This window comes from Camellia sinensis, unplaced genomic scaffold (genome assembly GCF_055761805.1).
Source record: "Camellia sinensis isolate YWXY unplaced genomic scaffold, ASM5576180v1 Unanchor1, whole genome shotgun sequence".
Classification (NCBI taxonomy): Eukaryota; Viridiplantae; Streptophyta; class Magnoliopsida; order Ericales; family Theaceae; genus Camellia; species Camellia sinensis.
Window position 1 is genome coordinate 23,238,055 of NW_028128987.1, and position 23,911 is coordinate 23,261,965.

The 23,911-nt window shown below is 34.1% G+C and overlaps 3 protein-coding genes and 1 long non-coding RNA gene across 4 annotated transcripts; all 4 read left to right on the top strand.

The window, feature by feature from the left end:
- Positions 1-8,907: 8,907 nt before the first annotated feature.
- LOC145814133 (uncharacterized) lies at positions 8,908-10,806 on the top strand. The gene is made up of 4 exons (XM_082910660.1): positions 8,908-9,195; positions 9,325-9,512; positions 10,554-10,622; positions 10,710-10,806. Exons 1-4 carry the CDS (start codon positions 8,908-8,910, stop codon positions 10,804-10,806), a joined length of 642 nt encoding a protein of 213 aa, XP_082766786.1.
- Positions 10,807-13,442: 2,636 nt separating this feature from the next.
- LOC114272306 (uncharacterized) lies at positions 13,443-14,720 on the top strand. Its single transcript, XM_028213976.2, has one exon. The coding sequence runs from the start codon at positions 13,443-13,445 to the stop codon at positions 14,718-14,720; it is 1,278 nt and encodes a 425-aa protein (XP_028069777.2).
- Positions 14,721-16,879: 2,159 nt separating this feature from the next.
- Positions 16,880-17,727, top strand: LOC145814231 (uncharacterized). Its single transcript, XR_014357576.1, has 3 exons — positions 16,880-17,129; positions 17,241-17,296; positions 17,394-17,727. It is a non-coding gene; the product is annotated as an uncharacterized LOC145814231 (long non-coding RNA).
- Positions 17,728-19,867: 2,140 nt separating this feature from the next.
- On the top strand, positions 19,868-23,356 carry LOC145814134 (protein ZINC INDUCED FACILITATOR 1-like). The gene is made up of 5 exons (XM_082910661.1): positions 19,868-19,933; positions 20,830-20,874; positions 20,985-21,073; positions 21,571-21,614; positions 23,088-23,356. Exons 1-5 carry the CDS (start codon positions 19,868-19,870, stop codon positions 23,168-23,170), a joined length of 327 nt encoding a protein of 108 aa, XP_082766787.1. The 3' UTR covers positions 23,171-23,356.
- The last annotated feature ends 555 nt before the right edge of the window (positions 23,357-23,911 follow it).

The following is a 23,911-nucleotide window of genomic DNA, read 5'->3' on the forward strand; positions in this document are numbered from 1 at the left end:
AAAGAAGCTCAAGAATTGAAGAAAAAGAAGTGAAACCAAGAGGGAAACTCAAGAATTTCTACAAATTAACAATGCTAGATAAGAAATTGAAGCTCAATTTATGTAAAGATTTCATAGTACACATGAAATCAAGAAAAATTTGGAATCAACTTCATGAAATTTGTAAGAAATTGGGTTTTGAGTAAGAAATTGATCTATAAATATAAGTCATGGAAGATTATGTTATGTTTATCATTTCGGTTTCAGTTTTCAAGTTCTTGCATGTATAAGAGTTTATATCTTGCATGATTTTCAAAAATTTTATGGATTTTATACTTTAAATTTCATGTTTAGTCTTCAAAGAAAAAGAAGTTTGAAAATCTTTGCATGCATGGAGGTTTTGGGGTTCAATCTTGTTAAATTGATGAGGTTTTAAGCAAATGGTTTATAAATAAACATGTATTTATGTTTTCTAAAGTGTCTTCATGGTTTTGATTAAGACATGCATGAATTCAAGTTTTGAAAAAGTGTTTGGAAACTATTTTTAAGAAATTCGAAATTTTGAAAAATTGCAGACCGCTTGAGCGCACAATGAAGGCATCTAATAAATATTTTTTTGCAGGCCTGAAATGCTGTGAACCTCTATGTTCACTACTCGAGCGGTGAAGTGACGCTCGAGCAGTCATCCTAGTTCTAAGTTTTGAAAGATTGCTTTTTGTTTGCATTTTCATTCTCATCTTTATCTGAGCATTCCTAGGCAAAATTTAAGCCTCATGAAAGATTAATAAGTAAGAATTCAGTTTATTTGATAAGAGAAGATAAGAGAAGTAAGATTCGATCAAGTGAATAATGTTATGTTTCTATGTGTATGGTTGTGTGCAATGTGTAGGTTGAACCGCTAAGGATAGCATCCGACCAAGTCACTGTGAGTAATATTTTTGTAACGATATTTTTCATATAAATGATTATGAAACGATTATGCTATATGATGTTTTATGAAATCTATGTTTCGTTTACAAAATGTTCGATATGATAAATATTTTCTAAAATGTCAAGTTATGCTATTGAATTCTCAAATGATTATGATATGATTAGTTTTCTGAAATTATGTTTTAATAAGAATGAATGAGATTCATTTTTGATCTCCTGAAACTTCTGTTCTATCTTAAACTCGTCACAGACGTTTTGCATATGATATTGATTCGTTATAAACGTTTTGTATGATACCGATATTTGACGATCGTTCTACATGGCTCCGATCATGTATGATCGTTCTGTATGGCTTTGTACCTTTATAGACATTCTGTATGTTATCGATCCATTATAGATGTTTTATATGATTTTGTTCCAATGTGGACGTTCTGTATTAGCTTGGTCAATATAGTCATTCTATATGCATTCGTTCTATCGTGGATGTTTTGTATGGTTTCAATTAGTTGAGATTATCCTATCAAGTTTTAATAATACTATTGGAATGTACCACGAAATGTATTTAACTTGGAAAAAAGGTTTGATGAACTTTATTATGAAAATGCTTTGATCAAGTTAAGAATATGTTTTTATTAAGTTTTGGAACTCATTCATTTAATCTCCTTATTTTGATATTACTCATTGGACTTCTAGCTCACCCAATTTCTCTTATATATATGTAGGTGAGCATCAGGAGGACTCGCATTAGAGATTGCTTTGGAGTCAACCTTTTCGTGAAGCCCATTCGAGATGTGCCTTCACGTTGAGGCTTTAGCTTTTGTTTTGATCAAGTTCTATAAAGTTTTGGGGTATCAAGTTTTGTAAAGTCATATGTATGATCTTGCGTTATGTATGGGATGAATGTTGGTAAATATTATATATATGTTATGAAATGTGTTGTATATTTCTATTCATGTCATATATGCATAGCTCAATGGACAACATTAATTCTGTTTTGTTCCCGCTTCAGGTCCTGTTATTTATTAAATATTTGTGATTTGATTAAGAGGCCGTATGTAATCTATGATTATTGGCCGGTCATGTCCTTAACCTTTAGGAGCAGGTTGGGATCGTGACAATTGGCACATGGCTTCAAAGCCATTTCAAGTTACTAAGCAATGGGCCCCTTGTAAGGAAGCTTCTCAAGGTTTAAGTCCTAGTCTTTTAGCAAAAGAGGTTGAACTCCACCATTTAGACTAGTTCCAATGTGTCATGCAACTCCTGTTTTACCTCCCCTTGCTTACCATCCTCAGTGGCTCTCTAAGCTTTGAATGGCTATTAAGGATTGTGTGATAGGAAGTTATAATTCACCTTCCAGTTGCCACATTTTCATAGCCAAGATTCTTTTGGCTGCTTTTAGCCATCTTCCCTTCGAAACTCTTTGTGATGAAGTTCCTCACAAGAAGAAAATACATAAATTAATTATATAAAGTATTGATTTTTTCTTTAATATTCATTTTGAATTATTTATACATATTGTATATAGATATATAAAATTTAATTTAAATATAAATATTTTGTAATAAATAATTTCGTGTTAAATAAAAAATTAAATATTAATTAATATTAAGACATCAATAAGATAGACAAAAAAATATAAAATATAAAAAAAATTAATTTCATCCGTGCAATGCACATAATTAAACACATTCTATCTTATTTATTTATGTTTATTTGCATATCGAGATAAATTGTTTTTTCAAATGTCATAATAATTAAATTATAATTATATATATGAAATCAAATAGTGTCCATATAAAATTAGTTATTATAATTGAAATTGAGTTTATATAGAACTTTATATGTAAATGAAAAAGACATGCTCATGTGGATTTTTTTTTATTTATTTAAAAAGTACCCTTTTAGAATGTGTCACGTAAAAAGGAAAAAACACTACTTATATTAAATATGATATGATATCATGATTTGCTATTACAATGTTACAATGAAGGGTTTGAATTATTTCATATTGAAATTTGAATTTGAGAGAATTTGAATAGCTAGTATGCGTCAAGTTTCGATGATTCGAATAATTTACTTTGAAGGGCACCTCAATTTATATCATTTATAAAAAAAAAAAAAAAAAAATTAGATCAATCTGATAATTGTAATTTTTTTTAATTTATTGAATTTGTCTTTAAAACAATTGATGACAAATATATTTTGAAAATAAACTATTTATTTTTTTGAGACAAATATAATAAAAACGAAAAAGTTATGACTACTAGATTATCTTAATTTTTTTTCCATGAATGATATACATAAAAAAATCTTACAAAATGAATTATTTAAATTATCAAAACGAGACCAGTGATAAACTCCGTTAATCTTATCAAATTTTCTTCAAATTTAAATTTGAACAAAAAGAAATGCTAAGGTCCCAGTACACTGAGCTCTCATACCACTCATTTTATATTTGCACTGTATTACGCCTTCCGCTTCAAAATATTTAGTTTTTTTTAGGCAATTTAATTTTTTTGACAGTACAATTATTACATTTAAAAAATATTAAAATTTTAAAACTACCCTTTGATTTAAAATTAAAATAGTTCTATTTTTTTTAAAACATCAATTATCATAATTATATTTTTTGTGTATGTTAATGTTAGTGAATTTAAAAGAAATGCAAAATAGAAAATTCATGTTGTTTTAATACTTGATTTTTGAAAATGGACTAATGTTTTGAAACTAATATTTTGAGACAATAAAAAATAAAATAATAGACCAATATTTTGGAATGAATGGGAGTATATAGTCCACTTTTAAACAAAACTAATAGAAAATGCCTACTCATTCAATTATATCTTCAAGTGAAAAAAACACTGCATCCGTCACAAAATATTAATCTCTTATTTCTTTTTTTGTTATCCAAAAATATTAGTTTTTTTTCAAAAATTAAGGAGTAAAATACCATGAATTTCCTATTTTGCCCTTCTTTTAAATTCATTAGACAAATGTAACTAGGGCTGCAAACGAGCCGAGCCGAGATTAGTATATTTGAACTTGTTTATTAAGATTTTAGATCCTTATTAATATATTCTATATCTGAGCTTTGTATTCCTGTCGTATTGTATACTTCTCGAGTTAATTTATTTTTCAAGTATGAAACAATTTAGTGGAAGTCGAAGTTGATGCATTTAAAGAATTTATTGAGTTAGACATTTGAGACCCACCATTATATACAATTTTTGGAGACAATTGTATTTTATTTTGGAGACATTTGTCTAAATATTTTTGGAGATGATTTATGTATTCGAGATTATTAGTTCATCTAAAATTGTAAGTTTGATGTTGATTTGATTTATTAACGACCTGAAAGTTGGTGCGTTACATTTCTAATTTTATTTATCAATCTAATTTAATCTTTATTTCCACTATCACATTGAGTATTTATTTTACTATGTTATATTTTAATATTGTTTAAAATTATTATATATATATATATATATATATTTAAGTTATAATTTTATAACACGATATAGTTAAAATTATTTTCACGCATTGCATACTTCGCAACATATGTTTGAAATTAATTTTATATGCGCATATACATAAACGTACACATAAATAATTCAACTAAAATTATAACATACATTTATTTAATTAACAAATAGTGTTAAAATTATCAAATTAAATAATTATTAAATCATTCTTGATTTTCAAATTACTATTTTGTCTTCAAATTTAATCATTATTCTTATTATTAGATTGAGGGTTTACTTTACCATGTTATAATTTAACATTATATAAATTATTATCTATGTAATTTGTTTAAGTTATACTTTTAGGAAAATACTATGGTACACACCTCATCTTTTTTTTTTTTTTTTTTTGATAAGTAAACGAGAAGAAATTTATTAATGAATTGCAAGCATAAAAGGAAAAATGGCGAGAAACCATCAGAGAGGAGAGAAGTCTTGTGGAGCAGCAAGTAGGGATGAATGAGGGTGGATACCAGTCTTTCATTAGAAGCATAGAAGGTGTAAGGGCAACCTGAGCTTACAAACAATTTTTGTGGATAATATTCCTGAGTCTATGGATCCAAAAGGGCTCTATACTTTATTCACAAAGTTTGGTGTAGTCAAAGATGTGTTCATTCCTTTCAAAAGAAGAAAAGCAACAAGATCAAAGTTTGGTTTCGTCCACTACGACTGTCCAGTTGCAGCAAAGGTGGCTATCCAGAAGGCAAATGGAGTATGGTGCAGAAACAGATCCCTAGTAGTGAATAATGCTGAGTTTGGAAGAGAGCAGAATGCAGGACTTCAAACCACAGATAAGCAGAAGATGCACGCAAAAGGAAATGCTGGGATTGGGTGCATGGAAAACCACCCTTTGCAGAAGTGGTAAGAGGTGGGCAGCAACAAAAAGACCTTGTAAAGGTAGTTATAGCTGAGGAATATGGAAATGGTTGGCTACACCAAAGTGTTATAGTTACACTTAAGAAACACTATAACTTTACAGCCTTTAGAAAATAGTGTGTAAGAAGAGATATGCAGAATGTTCGAGTTCAAGAAGGTAGAGGCAGAGTAGTAGTTTTGTCTTTCGAATCAATTGAGGCATTAAGGAATATGAGGGAGGTACTTGGGGATTAGACTGATGAATGGTGTGAATCCATAGTCAAATGGAGTAATAGATTTATTCTAGATCAAGAGAATGAGGTATGGCTACGATGTTATGGCATACCTTTTAATCTTTGGAATAACACAAACTTCAGAAGAATTGGGGAATTATGGAGAGAGGTGTTAGAGGTTGATGTGAACACCATGTCTATGACAACCTTGGCTTGTGGTAAACTGAGAATCTTGACGAAGAACATGGAGTTAATCAATACGAGTATCAAGGTAATTAATAAAGGGATTGTAAGTACAGTAGGGTGATTGAAGAGCTAGGTTCATGCCATTATCTGCAAAAGGAAGATAACTCATCAAACTACCAGTACAGTGTAACAGAGAAGGAAGTTGGGAAGAGTGAGGAGGATGATGACGTGGATGAATCAGAGGATGAAGTGACAGGCAATGGTGAGGAGGAATTTGAAGTGGGTGGCAACAACAGGGCATGAGAGGCAGCAAAAGTAGTGTTGCTACTGTATCTGTAGTTAATGACACATGCAATGATGTGGAAGAACCAAGAACAGCTGGTACAGGTCTGGGAAATGAAGAAGGCATGCCTGGGGTCATAATACAGAGCACTAACATGGGAAGTCGAAGGGATACAAAGTGAGGGCCTTCAGTGGGCTTTATGAAAAGTATAAGCAATCATGATTTACAAAGGCCAAGCATTAATCTTAAAGTGGTATTGGATTAGGCCCAGTCCAAAGGGCTATTTGTGGGCTTGAATCAAGGTAGGATTGAATGGCATAAAGAGGTAGCCCAAAACAAAAACTCCTCATCAGTAGATCAGTTGCCTGTAGAGGTAGTATCAGGCCTAGTGGAAACATATGGGCAAACTAATCAAAAAGTAAAAGACTTATAGCAAAAGAATGTGATTTCTAAAAGTCAAGTTGAGTAGAGTAGAAACAAGGGTGAAGCTAATCTGAGTCATATGGCGCAAAGGAGGAGAAGATTGGGGAAAAACAAGGTATGGTCAAAGCATAGACTGTATAGAGGAGCTATTTTTAAGGCTGCAGTCGAGGCAATGTCATCTTTTTTATCACAAAGTAGGAAGGATCAAAGAGTAGTTATCTAAGAAATAAAGCTATAGCTACAATACAAGTTGGGAAAAATCTGGGGGTAGATTTCGAAGGTAAGGAAAGGGAGGTGATTGAAAAAATTATCATAATGGAACAAAATGATTTGGCCCAGGTATTGAAGAGGAATGAAGGAGTGGATGTTTGAAGAAGCATCTTAGGAGTACAAGGGGTTATTGTAATTTTTAATGAAGATAGTATTTTGGAATATAAGAGGGTTGGGAAGGATGGAGAAGAGAAGGAGAGTAAACGAGTTCTTAAGGCAGAAAATGGTAGATATGGTTCTTTTTCAAGAAACAAAAAGAACAAAGATATCAGAGTAGTTTGTCAAAACTCTTTGGCCTGAAGATCTGGTTGATTTCATGGCAGTGGATGTTGAAGGCAATGCTGGAGGATTGCTTTGTGTCTGGAAACCTGAGGTATTTGAGCTAATTGACTGCTGGAGTAACAGGAATTGCATCATCCTCTCAGGTAAAATTCATCTTGTAATTGAATGTGTGGTTGTTAATGTTTATGCCCCAAATGACAGAATTATGAGAATGAAACTTTGGGAAACTTTGGGCAATCTACAACCTAAGTTTCCTAAACCTTGGTGCATCGGGGTAGATTTTAATGAAGCTAGAATAGTGGCTGAAAGGAAAGGTTGTATAAGAAGAGATAGGGGGATGATTAAGTTTGATGAATTTATTAATAATTTGGGGTTAATAGATGTTCCCATGATTGAGAGAAAGTATACATGGTGGAACTTATAGGAAGAAGAGAGGTGGAGTAGATTGGATAGATTTCTTGTTAGTCCAGAATGGCTAGAATGGTTTTCATTTAAATTATGGGGTCTGTCACGGTTGTTATCAGATCATTGCCCTCTAATCTTTATGGAAGATGGTAGGGATTGGGGACCTAAGCCATTTAGGTTCCTAAATGCTTGGATTCTTTATCCCATTTTCATGAACAAGGTAAAATCTGTAAGGGCGAGCACTCAGGTGGAGGGTTGGGTTGGATATAGGCTCAAGATCAAATTGAAGTCCTTGAAAGAAACATTGAAAGTATGGAACAATGAAGTGTTTGGAAATGTTGAGTTTAAGCTCAAAGAAGTAGAGGATGCATTGCATGCACTGGATTTGGCTGCTGTAGATAGGCCCTTGCAAGATCATGAAGTATTAAGTAGAAGAGAGATCGAATGAGAGATATGGAAGCTGAGAAAAATGAAGGATTAGGTATGGATGCAGAAATCAAGGGTAAATTGGGCTCTAAAAGGTGACAGGAATACTAGGTATTTCCACATCATGGCTACACAGAGACAGAATAGAAATCTGATGGACTCTATCACAATCAAGGGTAATACTTTCAACACACCTGAAGTTATGAAACAAGAAGTTGCAAGGTATTTTGGTGAAGCATTTGCTGAGAATTGGTTGAGTAGACCTAAGATTGGAGGTGTATTTAAAACCATTGAACCCTCTCAAACTGAGTTGCTATTGAAGGATTTTTCTGAATCAAAAGTTAGGGCTACAATCAAAGAGTGTGATGGGAATAAAGCACCTGGGCCAGATGGTTTTAATTGGATTTGCATCCAAAAGGGTTGAAAGCTAATGAAAAGTGATATAATACAGTTTATGACTGAGTTCCATGAGAATGATCGGTTGGTGAAGGGATTGAATTGTTTCTTTGTAACATTAATCCCCAAGAAGGAAAATCCAACTAATATCCTAGACTTTAGACTAATCAGTCTCATAAACTCCATTTACAAGATTCTTTCGAAAGTCCTAGCCTGCAGATTAAAAATGGTGATTCCAAGTATTATTAGTCCAACCCAATCAGCATTTCTAAGTTGAAGAAATATAGTAGATGGGATATTAGTGGCAAATGAGGTGGTATAATGGTGGAAAAGATCCAAGAGAAGTGGGTTAATACTAAAATTGGACTTTGAGAAGGCCTATGACACAGTAAATTGGGAATATTTGTTTGATATGTTGAGGAAGTTTAGGTTTGAGACAAAATGGGTGGATTGGATGAGGACATGTTTAATGTTTGCTAGAATTTCATTTCTTATTAATGGATCCCCATCTGAGGAAGTGTTTCCCCAAAAAGGCTTGAGGCAAAGGGATCCAATCTCACCATTTTTGTTGAACATCGCAGCTGAAGGTCTTAACATGTTGTTATCAAGAGCCAAACAACTTGGATTGATAAGAAAGGTTAAGGTTGGGGCTGAAGGCCTGAATTTATCTCATTTACAGTTTGCGGATGGCACAATCTTATTTTGTGAAGCTGACTAGATGGAGGTTACAAATGTGAAGAGGATTCTAAGACGCTTTGAAGTAGTGTCTAGTCTTAAGATTAACTATCATAAAAATGTTGTCAATGGGGTGGGAATTGAAGAGGATATAGTGGATGAATTTGCTTCAAGATTAAATTGCACAAGCCAAAAGCTCCCTTTCAAGTACTTAGGTTTTCCCTTAAGGGCTAATCCTAGAAAAAAGCAAACTTGGAAACCTGCGGTGGACAAGTTCAAAAGTAAATTAGCTGGATGGAAAAGAAGAATGCTCTCTTTTGCTGGTAAGGTGGTAATAATTAAATCAGTGTTATCCAACCGTCCAGTCTACTGCATGTCTTTGTTTAGGATGCCTCAAGGTATTATAAAGGAGCTAAATAAGATGCAATCAACTTTTCTTTGAGATGGCACTAATCTGAAGAGAAGGATACATCTAGTGAAATGGAAGGATGCTTCTGTGAACAAGAAACTTGGACGTTTGGGAGTAAGGAACATTAAATCAGTTAATGAAAGTTTATTAGCCAAATGGTGGTGGAGGTTTGGGGCTGAAGATAATGCTTTATGGAAGATATTGATTTGTTCTCGGTATGGAGCTGAGGGTGGTAAATGGTCTCCTTTCTTTATGGCTGATTATACTTGCACAAGGATTTGAAGCGATATCTTATCAGTGGCACAATCTAATCCCAAGCTTTTTGATTTTTTTAAGGAGAATGTTGAAATCAAAGCTGGGAATGGTAGAAGGATTATGTTTTGGGAGGATGCATGGAAGGGTAGTTATTGTCTTACAGACAAATATCCGAGACTATTTAGTATTTCTATCGATAAAAGGGTAACATTGAAAGAGATAGTGGACAGAAAAGCAAGCTATGTTGATTGGATTTTCAGGTTTCGAAGGAATTTAAGGGTATAGGGAGAGGAGGAACTGAGAATTTTGAAGGATGGTTTAGGATCTGGTCCAGCTCTTTGTTTGAACACTTTGGACAGCATCATATGGAAGAAGGGAAGTTCAGGGTGTTTCAATGTAAAAGCAGCCTATAATTGGTGTGAGCTGAGTTATGGTCCTATAAAAAGCTTATCTAGATTAATCTGGAACAATGATGCTTCTTCAAAATCCCAATTTTTTGCTTGGTTGGTCTGGAAAGGGAGAATAAAGTCATTTGATTTTTTGAAAAAGATTGGGGTCGTTGATTCTAATATAGGTCCAAGCTGTGTTCTATGTAGAACAGGGGAGGAATCTTTAAATCATATAATGCCACACTGTCCCTTTGTTTGGAAAGTCTGGTCTAGTATCATCAAATAGTAGGGAGTACAGTGAGCTATTCCTGGCACTGTGGAATGCCTATTTCAGTGGTGGAATGGATGGAAGTTTAAAAAATGGGGAAATACAGATTTGAAAAACACTACCATTAGTAGTGTTTTGGTTAGTATGAAAGCACAAAAATGATGTTATCTTCAATAAGGTACAACCCAATATAGAAGAGCTCTGTGATCTCATTAAGGTTAGAGTAGTCATGTGGATGAAGTCAACTTTGGTGAGAAGAGATTACTCAATTAATCAGTTCTTTTCAAACGTGCAACAGATCAGGTTGTGTATCAAGTGATTGGGCAATCGTGGTTTTGGTTCTGTTACTTACCTTGATGCTGCCGTAGGTTGATTGTTATTCTGGATTGTGTGGTTGAGGTTCTGATATCATTAGTATCAGTGGCTTCAGCTGTCTTGTGAGAGGTTGTCTGGGTTAGGAGGCATGTCTGCTGCTGTATGCTGTTGAATGCTGTTGTGTGGTGCATGTTTTGGTGCTGCTGTAGAGAGACTAGGAGGGGAACTGAAATGCGGATATTGCTCATCTGTTACTCGGTTGCTGCTGCAAGAATTATGCAAACACTTTGCAAAGACTTAAAGTGAAAGTTGAATCAGTTTTATATGAAGGACGGACTCACACAGATTTATTCCTCCAAGTTCAGGTCTAGGCTCTGTTCTGTTGGAATGTGATGCTCAGTAGTGCTTTTGGTGTGTTCTTTTGGTGTAGGGGTGTTTTTGGTGTGTTCTTTTGTTATGCTCACTAGTGCTTTTGCTGTTGGACTGTCTTGTTGGGCTTTTGGTGTAGAGGTGTGTTCTCTGTGGCTTCATTTTGGAAAGGTTGTAGTCACTTATGGGGCTCATGCTCAGTATTTCACTTAATGTGTTCTCTGCTATATGTTGTTGTTCTGAGGTGTTTGGTGCAGGGGAAGAGGGTGTATTGTAGGCATTTGAGTTTTGTTAGTGTGTGCAGATACTCTGAGGTTGCCCTTGCTCAATGTTTTGGAATGAGTGTATGTTAAATGGGCTGCATCTTATCTGTGAAGATCTCTATAAGCTCATTATAGTTAGAGTGGCCCCTTGGAAGAAAACTCACTTATTTGGGCAAGGTTCACAGTGAATGAGTCTGTGTTTAATATACATTAAGTTAGAAGCTGTATTTAGTGTGTCTGGTAGGCTTTTGTTCATTAGGTTTGCACTGCTGTCAGTTTTGCTCTGTTGCTAACCCTGTTTGTGTGGAATTGCTGCTGCTTTGCCTCAGTTTCTGTTTATCTTGCTCTGCTGTCAAGTTTGCTCTACTGCTAGCCTTGTTTTTGTGGGGTTACTGGTTCAGGTTCTATTTTGTTGGACTGTTTGCTTAGCTGTGGATTGCTATGTTGATGCTTGGGCTGCCATACTGATATGCTTGGATTGCTTAGTAGTGGACTGACATGCTATTATGCTTTGGTTGGTTGCTCACCAACTTGGAGTGCTAGCAAATGATAGGATGAGCTTTTTGGTGCCAACATAGTTGGGATGATTTAGCTCGTTTTCATGGTTTTGCACTTCCCTCTCTGTATTTATGTAAATTTTCTTGTACTTTGTATTTTGCTATTTCATCAATATAGTTGCTTTTTTGCCGATCAAAAAATAAAATAAAATAAAATGAATTGCAAGCATATAATTACATATGACAGAAACATCAACTAAGTTGACACCAATATACATGTCCAATCATATGCTAGCATCACGCCACGTTTGCCATTTGTGAGTTTGATAATCACAAATGGTGTAACTAAATACTATGGAAGTCATAAAAAAAGATTAAATTATAACCAAATATCACATGATGTATAACCAAACAACTTTTAAGTCGTAACCAAAATTTTGTTATAAGTAATATCAGAGTATGTCATAACTAATAACACAATAAGTCATAACTATTGACTCAAAGATCGTAACTGAAGATACATATGATACACACCCTAATGGTTTGTGTACCATAGAATTTCACATTCTTTTATAGCATGATAAAGCTAAATTACATTGCATACTTTGCATATTTTTAAAAAATATACATACATACATTTGTACACATCAACATATATATGAACAATTAACTAAAATAATCACATATATATATTTAAAATATGTTTTTATAACACGGTAGAACAAAATTATTATTTATTATTGCATATGTCGCAATATACTTTTTAAAATAATTTTCTAAAAATTAAGAAATACAACTTTTCTTAAAAAACGTTATTCCATGAATTGCAAGGGCCAACATGTAAGGCAAGTTTGGATACCTTTCAAAATAAATTATAAATCAATGGTAAAATTTATTAATTTGACTAATTAAAGGAATAATTTTTTCATAATTTTGTAATTTCTTTTTCGTCTTATCACTGATATGCAATTTTTCTTTTAGATAATAGTAAAAAAAATACTAAAAAATAAAAAATAAAAAAGTCAAAGATTATACACACCAAAAAAAAAAATCAAAATTTTATTTTTCTCTGTACTATTTGTAAAATTTTTCATAAAAAATTAAAAATATTATAAATATATTAATTTTCAATTTTTTTCGACTCATATTTTAATTTAAAAACTAAAAAAATAGTTAAATAATTTATTCCTAAACCAATAAAAATTTTGGATGTCAAAAGTTTTTTAATTGAAAATAATATACTATAATTATTTATAATTTGCTGTCAAAAGTCAACAAAGGGGGAGTCAGTGGTCCAAAACTATCATCCATAACCGCCATTCCTGGAAGCACGCAATCACCCCAGGATCAACGAGACCCAACGTATCGACAATTGAAAACGTCTGCTGCATATTTTAGGTGGTATATTTTTATAATTTGATGGGAAATATGGGATTATGAAAATTTTTTTATGAAAATAATTATAAAAGGTTTGTGATTTTTAGATTACTTTGATTAGTGTATAGTGTTTTATTTTATGTGTAATTCAAATGTCACAAATTTTTCATGATTATTTTTATGAAAGACTTTTCATGATACCTAATATTTCTGTAATTTTATTGATTATATATTTATTATTTTTTATGTTTTCGGTTATATATTATATAAAATAATTTTAAAAAAAAATTAAAACAACACACAGTCTAATTAAAATTATTAAAAAACAGAATAATTTCTCATAATTGTAATTTCTCATATTAATTTTCTTACCACCTTAGGTCTCTCTATCATTTATCTTTTTCAAGTCATTCATTCTCCTGATTAATCGGCCGCTATGGGAACCAAGACCCCTTCCTCCACCACCACCACCGCCGCCAACTCCTCCACCAACTTCACCTCCACCACCAATTCCACCATCACCACCACCACGACCACCTCCACCTCCACCTCAATTCCCCAGCAAGCGGCAATCCAAGTCTTGGAAATCACTATCATATCCGCCCAAGACCTTGCACCCGTCTCCAAATCAATGCGAACCTACGCGGTGGTATGGGTTCACCAGGACCGCAAGTTAACCACGCGCGTTGACAACCACGGCCATGCCAACCCTACCTGGAACGACAAGTTTGTGTTCTGTGTGGACGACGAGTTCCTGAGCTCCGACGCCTCATCAGTCATGGTCGAGATTTACACTGCCTCCTGGTTCCGTCACAACCTCGTTGGAACCGTACGAGTTCTCATAAACAATCTCATCCCTCCATCTTCAAGAAAAAAAAACAATTTCATTAGCACCCGATTTGTGGCGCTTCAGGTTCGTCGTGCTTCAGGTAATCCACAAGGGATTCTTAACATGGGTGTTTCGCTTGTTGATAACACCATGCGATGCATTCCTATGTATTCAGATCCTAGTCCCTCAGCCGCTGCCAATGGAGAAGCAGAAGGAGCAACACAAGAAGAGAAAGAACGATTAAATGCAAAGATACAACTTTGGCGCTCGCGGAGTGACAAATCTGAAGACAATATCAACTCTGACGATTTCCCTCCTTCTTCTAAAGGTGGTTCTCTATGCATTGGTTCGATGATAAATGGGTCTGTATACAATGGGTCAGCGGTGAACGGGAACGGATCAGAGCTTTGCTCGGACGTGGGACCATCAGCGTCAGTTGTAGCTGCAGCAATCGCAAAGGGGTTGTATCCATCGCCAACAACAACAACAACAACAACAGAGGAAAAAAGGATGGTTTCAAGAGGAGGAGGCGAAGTAGAGGATGGAGAAAGCTCCTCCATATTAGAGGATTTGACAATTGAAGAGGCTAAGGCCAAAGGGTACAAATCAAAGGTGGCAAGATGGCGGACAGAGTTTCCAGGGACGGTGGACCATTATTCCAACAGGGACGACAGCAACCATTCACGGCGGCACTCTGATGGAGGCCTGTTTTCATGCTTTGTGTACGGGATTGAATTCAGCATCAAATGTGGTGCTAATAATAAGAATAATAATAACAACAATAATAATACAAACAAGAAGCCTAGTAGAGGTACTGGTGGTGGTAAGTCCATGAAGCGAAGCCCTTCCCATCAAAATGTAAGCATTTGCTGTAAAAACTCTTAAGCGATTTCCGAATTTATTTAGAGATCGAAAAAGGACTCTTTATCTTCTCTCCTTCTTGTTGACGCAGTGAAGAAAAGTTTTGGATTGGTTATGCTTATGCAAATGTGTGTATCAACATGATCCTGCAGTGCATGGATTTTACATTTCCTAATTTGCGCATGAAATGCAGGAATTTTTGTATGATAATTTTTATTTTTTACACAATTTATCTTTGAAATCGGTTCCAATACATAATTGTAATGTAAGATTTTCATTACATTATTCAATAGTTCTAAAATAGTAACGTAAATTTATTTTTATTTAAAATTTAAAAAAAAAAATCATTTTAACAATTAAGGTGATTCTTTCCGGATCATTAAATGATGTAAGGGGTTATCTATAATTAAACATTATTTTCACTTACTCATTATTTTAAAATGACAGATTTACATTAAGACTAATTATTCTTCACTCATTTTTTGTTTATATAAAATTACTCTTTAACTTGATAGAAAGAAAGTTGTAGGAAAATACTAAACATACAAAAATGCCAAATTCAACTTAGACTCGAGTGTAAATTAAATTCCCAAGACTTAGACTTGATTCTGCCTGTAGGGGCTGATAGATTTTGTGTGTTTTGTGGGTTCGAAAATGAATCTGGGGACCGCATTCTTTTGCATTGCGGCGATCATGGCTGATTTGGTATGCAATTCTCAAGTGGTAGGGTATTTCTTGGGTTTGTCCTGTGTCATTATCCTCTCTAGTGTGTTGGTGGTTACACTCAAAGCTTAGAGGTTTTAAAAGAATTATTTGGGAACCCATATTTGCAGGGGTATGTTGGAAGATTTGGCTATCTAGGAATGATGCAGTGAATTTAACCATAATCAACAATGTTGGGCTCCTTTGGTTGATGAAATTAAAGTGCTCTTGGCTCATTGGTGTTCGGTTAACTCAAGTTTTACTGGCTTTTCTATCATTGATTTTGTGCAGCATATCGAGGTGGTAAGGATTTTGAAGACCAAAAAGATTGCTGGGTGTTGATGACGTTTCGGTGTGTGGATCTGTTTTGGGTTCTTTTTGTTTGATCCACTACAGTTAGGTGTTTTGGCCTTAGTTTGGCAACATGTATAAAAAGCTAAAAGTTAGAGTTTAACTAATTTTGAGTCACATTACATTTTACATAAAATAGTGAATTTTTTTTTAAAAAAATCAAAAAGTCAATTTTTAACTATCTTTCCAAAACAATCCGCTGTGTAGCTTATTTCATGAAGGTGCATATGATTGTGTTGTCTTCAAGGTGTCAACTTCGTTCGGATATTATTGTTCAACCATAATACAATTTTTTTTTCCATGCTTTTATTGATGTGTAATCCTTTATTTTGATTATTATCAATAAAATTCTCTTTGCCGGTAAAAAAAAAAAAAAAAAAATTTAAAATTAAATTCCTAAATGCAAAAAATATATATGTATAAAAAATAAAACGACTAATTATAAACCCGCCATGTAGTCCATTAACTAATAAAAATATATAATAATATGTATATCATAACTTAAATATAAAATGATGTTGCTAGTTTAATAATTATGATATTTTGTCATAAGATAGAAGTATACAAAGGTTACGCCACTACAAGGATTTACACATTTGGCGACCACTTTTGCAGACCAAAAAAATTTTGGTCGCAAAAAAATGACATTTGGCGACCACTTTTGCAGACCAAAAAAATTTTGGTCGCAAAAAAATGACATTTGGCGACCAAATATTAATTAGTCGTGAATGATCATTATTTTTGGCGACCAAATATTATTGGTCGCAGAAGAATATATTTTGGCGACCAAAAAATAAGTTGGTCGCAGAAAGTGGTATGCTTTTGCCGACCAACTATAAATTTGGTCGCGAAAGGTCACATTTTTTTTGGCGACCAAAAATTTGGTCACTAAAAACTTATTTTCAGTAACCAAAAAAAATTAGTCGCCAAATTAGTACTTTTAGCGACTAATATTTTAGTCGCCGTTGATTGAGATTTGGCAACTAAAAAAATTTGTCGGCAAAGGGTACATTTTCTGCGACTAATCTGATATTTTGGTCGCCAAAAATTTGGGAGGGAATTTTGAAACGTGGGGTGGGAATTGAAATTTTTTATCTTTAGAATCTGTTAGCTCACACTTTTTCATTTTCTCCTCTCTCATCTCTCTTTGAAATAGGTGCGAGACAAGCGAACAAACAACACCGAACCACTCTCTCTCTCTCGTCTTTGCGTTCGATTCGAACCCTAGGCACATTGAATCAATCATTCGGAGTCTCTCTTGGATCTTCAATCAACTTATACATACACAGAAGAACAGAGAGATAGATAATAGAGAGGCAGAGAGAGAGAGAGATTGTAAGCTAATGGCGGAACACTCTGTTTTAGACCAGCTCCTCGATAGTAAGAAATTCAATCTCTCTCTCTCTCTCTCTCTCTCTCTCTCTATGTATATGTATATACATGTATATGTATGTATTTACATGAGTTCTAATCACCATTGAATCATTTCAGGCGCTTTGGATGATTTCCAAAATCTCCAATCTTACTTCTTCTGTTCACACTCAAAGGTATTATTCTCTTTCTCTCTCTCCTCATATACATATACATATACATATATGTATACGTATATATAAATATGTTGATAGCTTTGCCCTTTGATTTCAGGAGTGGAGATGGCGAAATGAAGAAACATGAGAGTTGTATTATGCCTAGTAGTGAGGTTCAAGGCTTGGGTATGGGTTTGCCTGACTTGAGAAGTAAGAAAAAGGGCAAGCAAAAGGTTTCCAAAGAATCTCATGTTTCGGAAGCTCTTGATAAGCTTAGAGAGCAGACTAGGGAGGCTGTCAGGGGACTCGAGTCTGTCACGGGCTCGAAACCCCTTGCAGACGATTTCGGAAAGGATCCAATGATGGAGGATTAGGTTAAGCAGTTTGAGGAGCTTGCTGGGTCTCAAGTATTTGCTTTAATTTCATGAAATTAGGGTTTACGGTTTCGTTTATTTCTTTGGTTTTTTGCAGTTATTTGTTTGATTAGTATTTATTTATATGTTGTGGTAACAGTAAAATTGTGAATTCACTATGTGCTTTTGGGATTTGATTGAGTTGATAATTAAGCTTTTGCTCAACAATCATTTTCCAATTGGATTAGCACAGTGTTACCAGAAAACACTAACCCTGGCGATTCATATTTTGGAATGGGTGCATTGAAGTATTTTAAATTCTAGTAGTGTAATCTAAATAAGTGTAATGAAGTTTGACTAGCTACTAGATTAGCTGATGTGAAATAGAGTTGTCAGGTCATCCATAACATTGTAGTCAAAACAAACAAGAATTCATTTTGATTGAATCAGTTAGTTTTGTGTAATGAAGTTTGATAATAGAAGGGAACGTTGACCTTACTATGACTTTCCCCCTTGAAAATATTTTTTGGTAATCTGATAACTGCAAGGTCTGAGGTTCTACTTTTGGCAACAAGATGGTAAAATTGTTCATGCTTTTATTTTTTATCCATTTGCCTATTCATGTTTTTATCTGAAGGCAGATTTGTTTTTGTATTTTCTAACACTTGGTGAACTGTTAATTAAACGTTATGTCATGCACATCAGAATCAATAATTGTCAAGAGTTACTACCTTTCTCTAAATCTTAATAATGCCAGGTAGAGGTAATATTAGTGTCATCTTCAAAGTAATTATTTGTGCAAGTGTTTTTTTACTACCTATACATTGACCAGAGTGCTTTTGTCTTTTTGTCTCTAATTTTCTCATTGGGTATCATTGGCAACCAATTTTTTTCTGCAGATATTCTCATTATGGGCTAAGAGCCCTAGAAAGAATGGGGGCTTGAGCTATACAAGTGACAATGTTGGGGTTGTTCTTGCTGTAACAGGTAGAGTGGTAGATATTACTCAACGATTTAGATTTGACCATGTCCAGATTAATTTCCTGTACGATAAAAATCTCATAAGCTTAAAGGCACATTCTTCAATTAAATCTATTTTTTTTTCATGTTTTCCATGTTCATTAGTATTTAAAGGAATAAATGACACTTCATTGTGTTTAGAAAGTTATATAACAAAATTTAGCGCCACTTATTTGCTGCTTTTAGATTGATGTCCTTCCTTGGTCAGCTCTCCTAGTAGTCTGCTTCTACAGAAAGTAAAGGTTGCCCCTCTCATTAGGTCTGTTAATCGTCCACCTTCCATTTTTATCCAGAAAGACAAAATGAGAGGGAAAAAATCCTAACCCTAAACAACCCACTTCTCCCATCACCATCTGCCACTTCCCTCCCTCCTCACCTCCCCTGCCACCCACTCCCAATGTATTTTTGTTACTGATAAACACTAAGTTCAATCTTGCCTCTATACTTTTTCTTTTTAACAATAAAAAAATAGAGTATCAAACAATGGAAGACTTAGAATACAAAGTATTAAAATAGTCCCCACGTGTTAAGTGCTAATGAAGTGTTTTTGTTGATCATTCAAATATCTTGATAATGGAAATAAAATTAAAATTGTTGTTCTTGATGTGTTTATAGACTCGTAGTAAATATTTTTTGAATTTGAAATATTTTAATGTTAACTATAAGAATAAAAGTCTTTCTATATTATTTTGTTTTAATTTTCTGCCCTTTTTCCATTATCCCTGGCCGTGGTTCTCTCTGGTTCAATTGCAAAGATGAAATGAAACAAAAACCATAAGAAAAATAAATTTGGTGTGCAAGAGTTGTTTTTAAAAATGATTGAGACCCAGGGAATTAGACTAAGTTGTTTTTCTTTTTGGTTTTGCAAACAATTTAGGCAACCAATTTTAGTGGTTCAGACGCCCCTTTCCCATGTATTCAGCTTGGGCTCAAGTCTCGTTGATGTTTCTAGTCTGAGCCACCCATTTCTTTTGTTATGTCTGGATCTTGAATTTATAAAACAAATGTAAGGAAATTAATTTTACTCATATGTCTATTAGGAAAATACTAGTGTGCTTCCCCTCCATCCCCATCTGCAGATGGTTCTCTGCCTAACATGTCTATCCATGTATTACTGAACTTGTATTGAAGGTTGGATTGCTGAATTCTTATTCATTTTTCAGGTTTTGGCCTGTTGGTATTTCAACTTTCTCTATTGACATGTTACCCCTATTTGACCATGCTAACTGGATTCAGCCTCTTACTGTTGTTAAATTGCGCTTCCATAGCAAAGAATATATTATCTGTAAGTCCATTCAAACCTTGCAAATTCTGTCTTAACCTTTCTAAGTATTATAGCAATTTTGATTTGTTGTTAGTATTTATACGAAGCTGAGAAGCATGGACAATTATAAGAAGGTGGTGCGTCCGTGTCGGACAACAATACTCGAAGAACACTTCCCGACATGTGTCCGACACATGCCCAAATGCGTCCTATTATTTTTAAAGTTTTCGTAGACGCAGACATGTTTGGGACATTTAGGGCACACACGTGCCTATCTCTTAGATACACACAAGTTTGAACAAAAAAACTTCGAATTCTATGATAAGAAAGAAAAACAATATGGTTTTATATCTATTAATCCCTCAAAAAACTATAAAAATTAGTGTTATGCTGTAAATTTTTGTTATCTTTGAATGAAATATATATCATAAATATATTAATTATATATTTTGCATGTGTCCCTCACATGTTGTGCCCTGTGTTTTTTGAAAATTGTCATGTTGGCGTGTCTATGTCATGTCATTTGTCCGTGTTTGTGCTTCTTATGTTGGATGGGAAGGTTGTGAAATGGGTTTTGGGGGGAATTGCTATTGCTCATCAATCATCCATGTTTTGAAAATATGGGATTGGAAAGGGAAAAATTGTGATAGATGTATTTGTAGATGTAAATGATTTAATGCTAATAATTCAAGGTAATGTTCTTAACTTCCATGAATCTGAAAAGATCATTATAAGTTGACACATAAGTTATCAAAATGTTGCACACCATGCTCATCATGTTAGCACATGATCTTGTCGTCAACCTGTGAGGAGCATATTTCTTTCAGTGAGCTTTATAGTCTTAGTTTCAGAAATACTATCCCATCTTCTCTTTTCAATAATTAAATATTTATCTCACAACTTTTCACTTTCACCAGATAACTATTATTACTAGCACGTTCATACTGCAAAACAATGCCGTGGTAATTTTTCTTCTCCTCTGAGTTTTACTTATTGTCTTTTGATTATTTTTCCCTCTACCCATCTAATGTCTTTTATTTGGTTTCTTGAATACCTGATACTATAACAATAGGACCAAGACCAAAGAGGAGCAGCAAATGGCATAGCTATGACTGCAATGTCACTTTTTAAAGCTGTTGGTCCAGCTGCTGGAGGAGCAGTGTGAGTGCTCACTTAATTATGTTAGCCATCTTTTATGTTTTTTTATACCTTGGACACATGTTTACTAGTTGAACACGTGTAAGCCACTTCTAGGGTCTTGGCATAATTTTAAATAAAATAAAAAAAGAAAGCAAAAAGAAGTATGAATTTGTACATTTTAATCCTACCATTGGGATTTTAATATTTTAAAGCCTAAACCTGTGGAACTTTTGGCTCCCACCTTATCTATGAATACTTGGAACTTCTAAACCTAATGAACTTTGTATCTCCATTTCTTTTCCAATTTATAAAAGCATATAAGGAATTATTTGATATAAATTTATTTGTTATGGAAAAGTGAAATTTGTGTAATACCTGTCCTGATTCTTTTGGAAACTATTTCATTAGCATGTCCGTATGGTGTCATATCAATGATTCTTAGTTGATTATAAAGTACTTGTGTGATATGAATTGATATATATATTGGATTTGTTAATTAGTCTCAATGATCTATGCAGCTTTTCTTGGGCACAACGGCGTCAGGTTGCTGCCTTCCTTCCAGGCAACAACTCTCCACTAAGTCCATTTATTGAATTTCGGTTGGCTACACTGCGTCGGACATTCTTTATCTGAGATCACACACATTCCTATAGTTGCCTATTTTGACTTTATTGGTTTAAGAAACATAATGAATATATTAAGTTGTTTCTTAACATTCATTCCCATATGAGGTTGCTTTTGATCATCATGGCCAATTGTTCTTTCGATTTCTGTGTCTTTTGTCCAAAGAATCATGTTTTGATGGTTGGTTCCTTTAGAGTGATTCCATCATAGTTGGAATTGTGATTCTATCTTGACAAGAAATGTGATAATGATTCGGTTTTTTCTCTTGACCACGAAATCACGGTTTTGGAACAGGAAAGTCACCCCCAGTAGGTGATTCCACAAACTGGGTTGACTCATTGAATTGTGGCTTAATTTTGAGAATACTTTCGTTTTGAACCCATCAACAACAATTGGTAGTCTGGTGTCCTGGCAGGTGACAGCACAAGAAGCAATAAAATGATGATGATGACATAATGAATGAACTATGTGGCAGTATTGTAGTGTTATGGTGGAAAAAGCAGCATGATCTGTGGTCTGGGCAAACTAGGTGTTACAATGGCTTCTATCATAGCTTGTATTAATTACCATCATCACCATTGCATTTCATGTTGGTTTTATGATGAGGGAAGCATCCGGTAGTACTGTAGGTATCACTGATTGGGAAAGTCGACTTCATTAATGGCAAGGCTAGGGTTAGGCCGTGTTGTTGGCAATCATGTTAGTGCCCTTTGTGCTTTTATACATGATGAACAAAACATATGTCTAGTGTTCAAACCATATGTCTAGTGTTCAATTCAAAGAGAGGCTTGCCCCCATGATAAGAATTGCTGTTAGCGTCCCCAGTGGGGGTAAGGCTGCTTATATCTTATGCTTCCCAGACCCTGCTTTAGTGGAAACTTCGTGCATTGGGTCGTCCTCCTTTAAGATTAGTTGAATTGAGTTACAGATCATGACATGGGTATGATTTCGGATGCACAAAATGGTGTCAGGCTCTCAAGTCTCTACAAACACTGGTTTCTAATTTCACAAGTACTGCCATATCAATGTGGTTTTGGTTATCTACTTCCTGAAGATATTGTTTTGAAGTGTTCCCTCATAATTTGGAAAATTTTCTTTTGATTCTTTTATTGGTTTGAAGTAATTCTTTTATTCTTTAGTTTCAATAAATCTATCCTACTTCATTTGATCACTCAACCATGCCATGTCTCTTTTTATCCTTATTTTGCAAAACAAAGTGTGGAGTTAGCTATTGATTTTGCCAAAATTGTTAATAATGCAATTTGAAAGCAGCCCGATTCATAAACACAACACAGTAACTCCGTAACCAGCGTTTACATCTGCCAAAAATTTGTTTTTCAATGATTATTGTGTTTTTCATTTTATTGCTTCTGAAATCTATATTTAGTTGTATTTGTTCATCTGAATGCAGGTGACCAGATGGTTTTCTTCCTCCTGAATGTAATCGAAATAATCGGGGTGTTGATGACATTCAAACCATTTCTTGCTCAATGATGAAGCTTTACTGCAAAACCAGGTTGGGTAAATGTCCTCAAAATGATTGTTTCAAGATGCAATACATTGTTGCATTCAATGCAAGGGTAGTAACCAACCAAATACTTCGATTATTTGATTAAAATCCTATTAATGTACCTGCAAATATACTCATTTGTTGTTGTTGATGAAAAACTGTTAGCATACTATAGCATACAGATGAGATCTTTGTTATATATGAAAAACTGTTGTTGTTGATGAAAAACTCTTTGTTATATACGGATGAAAAACTGTTAGCATACTACAGCATACCATTCCTTGTAAGTTTATTTTTGATTTTTCTGTCCACTCTACAAATGTGATCCAGTTATGTATGAGAAGTTCTATTTTTGCAATGTATCTAGAGGAATTTCCTCTTTCTAAGAGCAATACACATAATTTGGCAGTTCGGATTTTAAGTCTAGACTTTTTTAGCTACACTTTCTGGGCATACTATTCATTGGATCACAATTTGGCTGATGTGATTGTATGGTTTGAAATAGTCACATATCATGTCTTCATGACAAGAAGGACAAGAAAAATCTATATAATAAAACACATCAGTTTTTGAAAAATGTTGTGTGCTATAGTTTGGGGTTAAGATTGAATAAATCTAACGGTTGGTGTTATTTCCCTACTGATGAAGTACCTTTAGGCACGGGCAATTTTGCTAGTGGTCAATATTACAATTGCATATTGAAAAGTTATTTGGATTTGCAGGAC

Coding starts and splice junctions, on each gene's coding strand:
- LOC145814133 (XM_082910660.1), top strand. CDS start 8,908: ATGGAGGTTACAAATGTGAAGAGGATTCTAAGACGCTTTGAAGTAGTG. Junction 9,513..10,553: donor GGAGCTGAGGGTGGTAAATG/GTCTCCTTTCTT, acceptor ATGCTGCCGTAG/GTTGATTGTTATTCTGGATT. Junction 10,623..10,709: donor TCAGTGGCTTCAGCTGTCTT/GTGAGAGGTTGT, acceptor GTGCTGCTGTAG/AGAGACTAGGAGGGGAACTG.
- LOC114272306 (XM_028213976.2), top strand. CDS start 13,443: ATGGGAACCAAGACCCCTTCCTCCACCACCACCACCGCCGCCAACTCC.
- LOC145814134 (XM_082910661.1), top strand. CDS start 19,868: ATGCTAACTGGATTCAGCCTCTTACTGTTGTTAAATTGCGCTTCCATA. Junction 20,875..20,984: donor TACTGCAAAACAATGCCGTG/GTAATTTTTCTT, acceptor CTATAACAATAG/GACCAAGACCAAAGAGGAGC. Junction 21,074..21,570: donor CCAGCTGCTGGAGGAGCAGT/GTGAGTGCTCAC, acceptor TGATCTATGCAG/CTTTTCTTGGGCACAACGGC.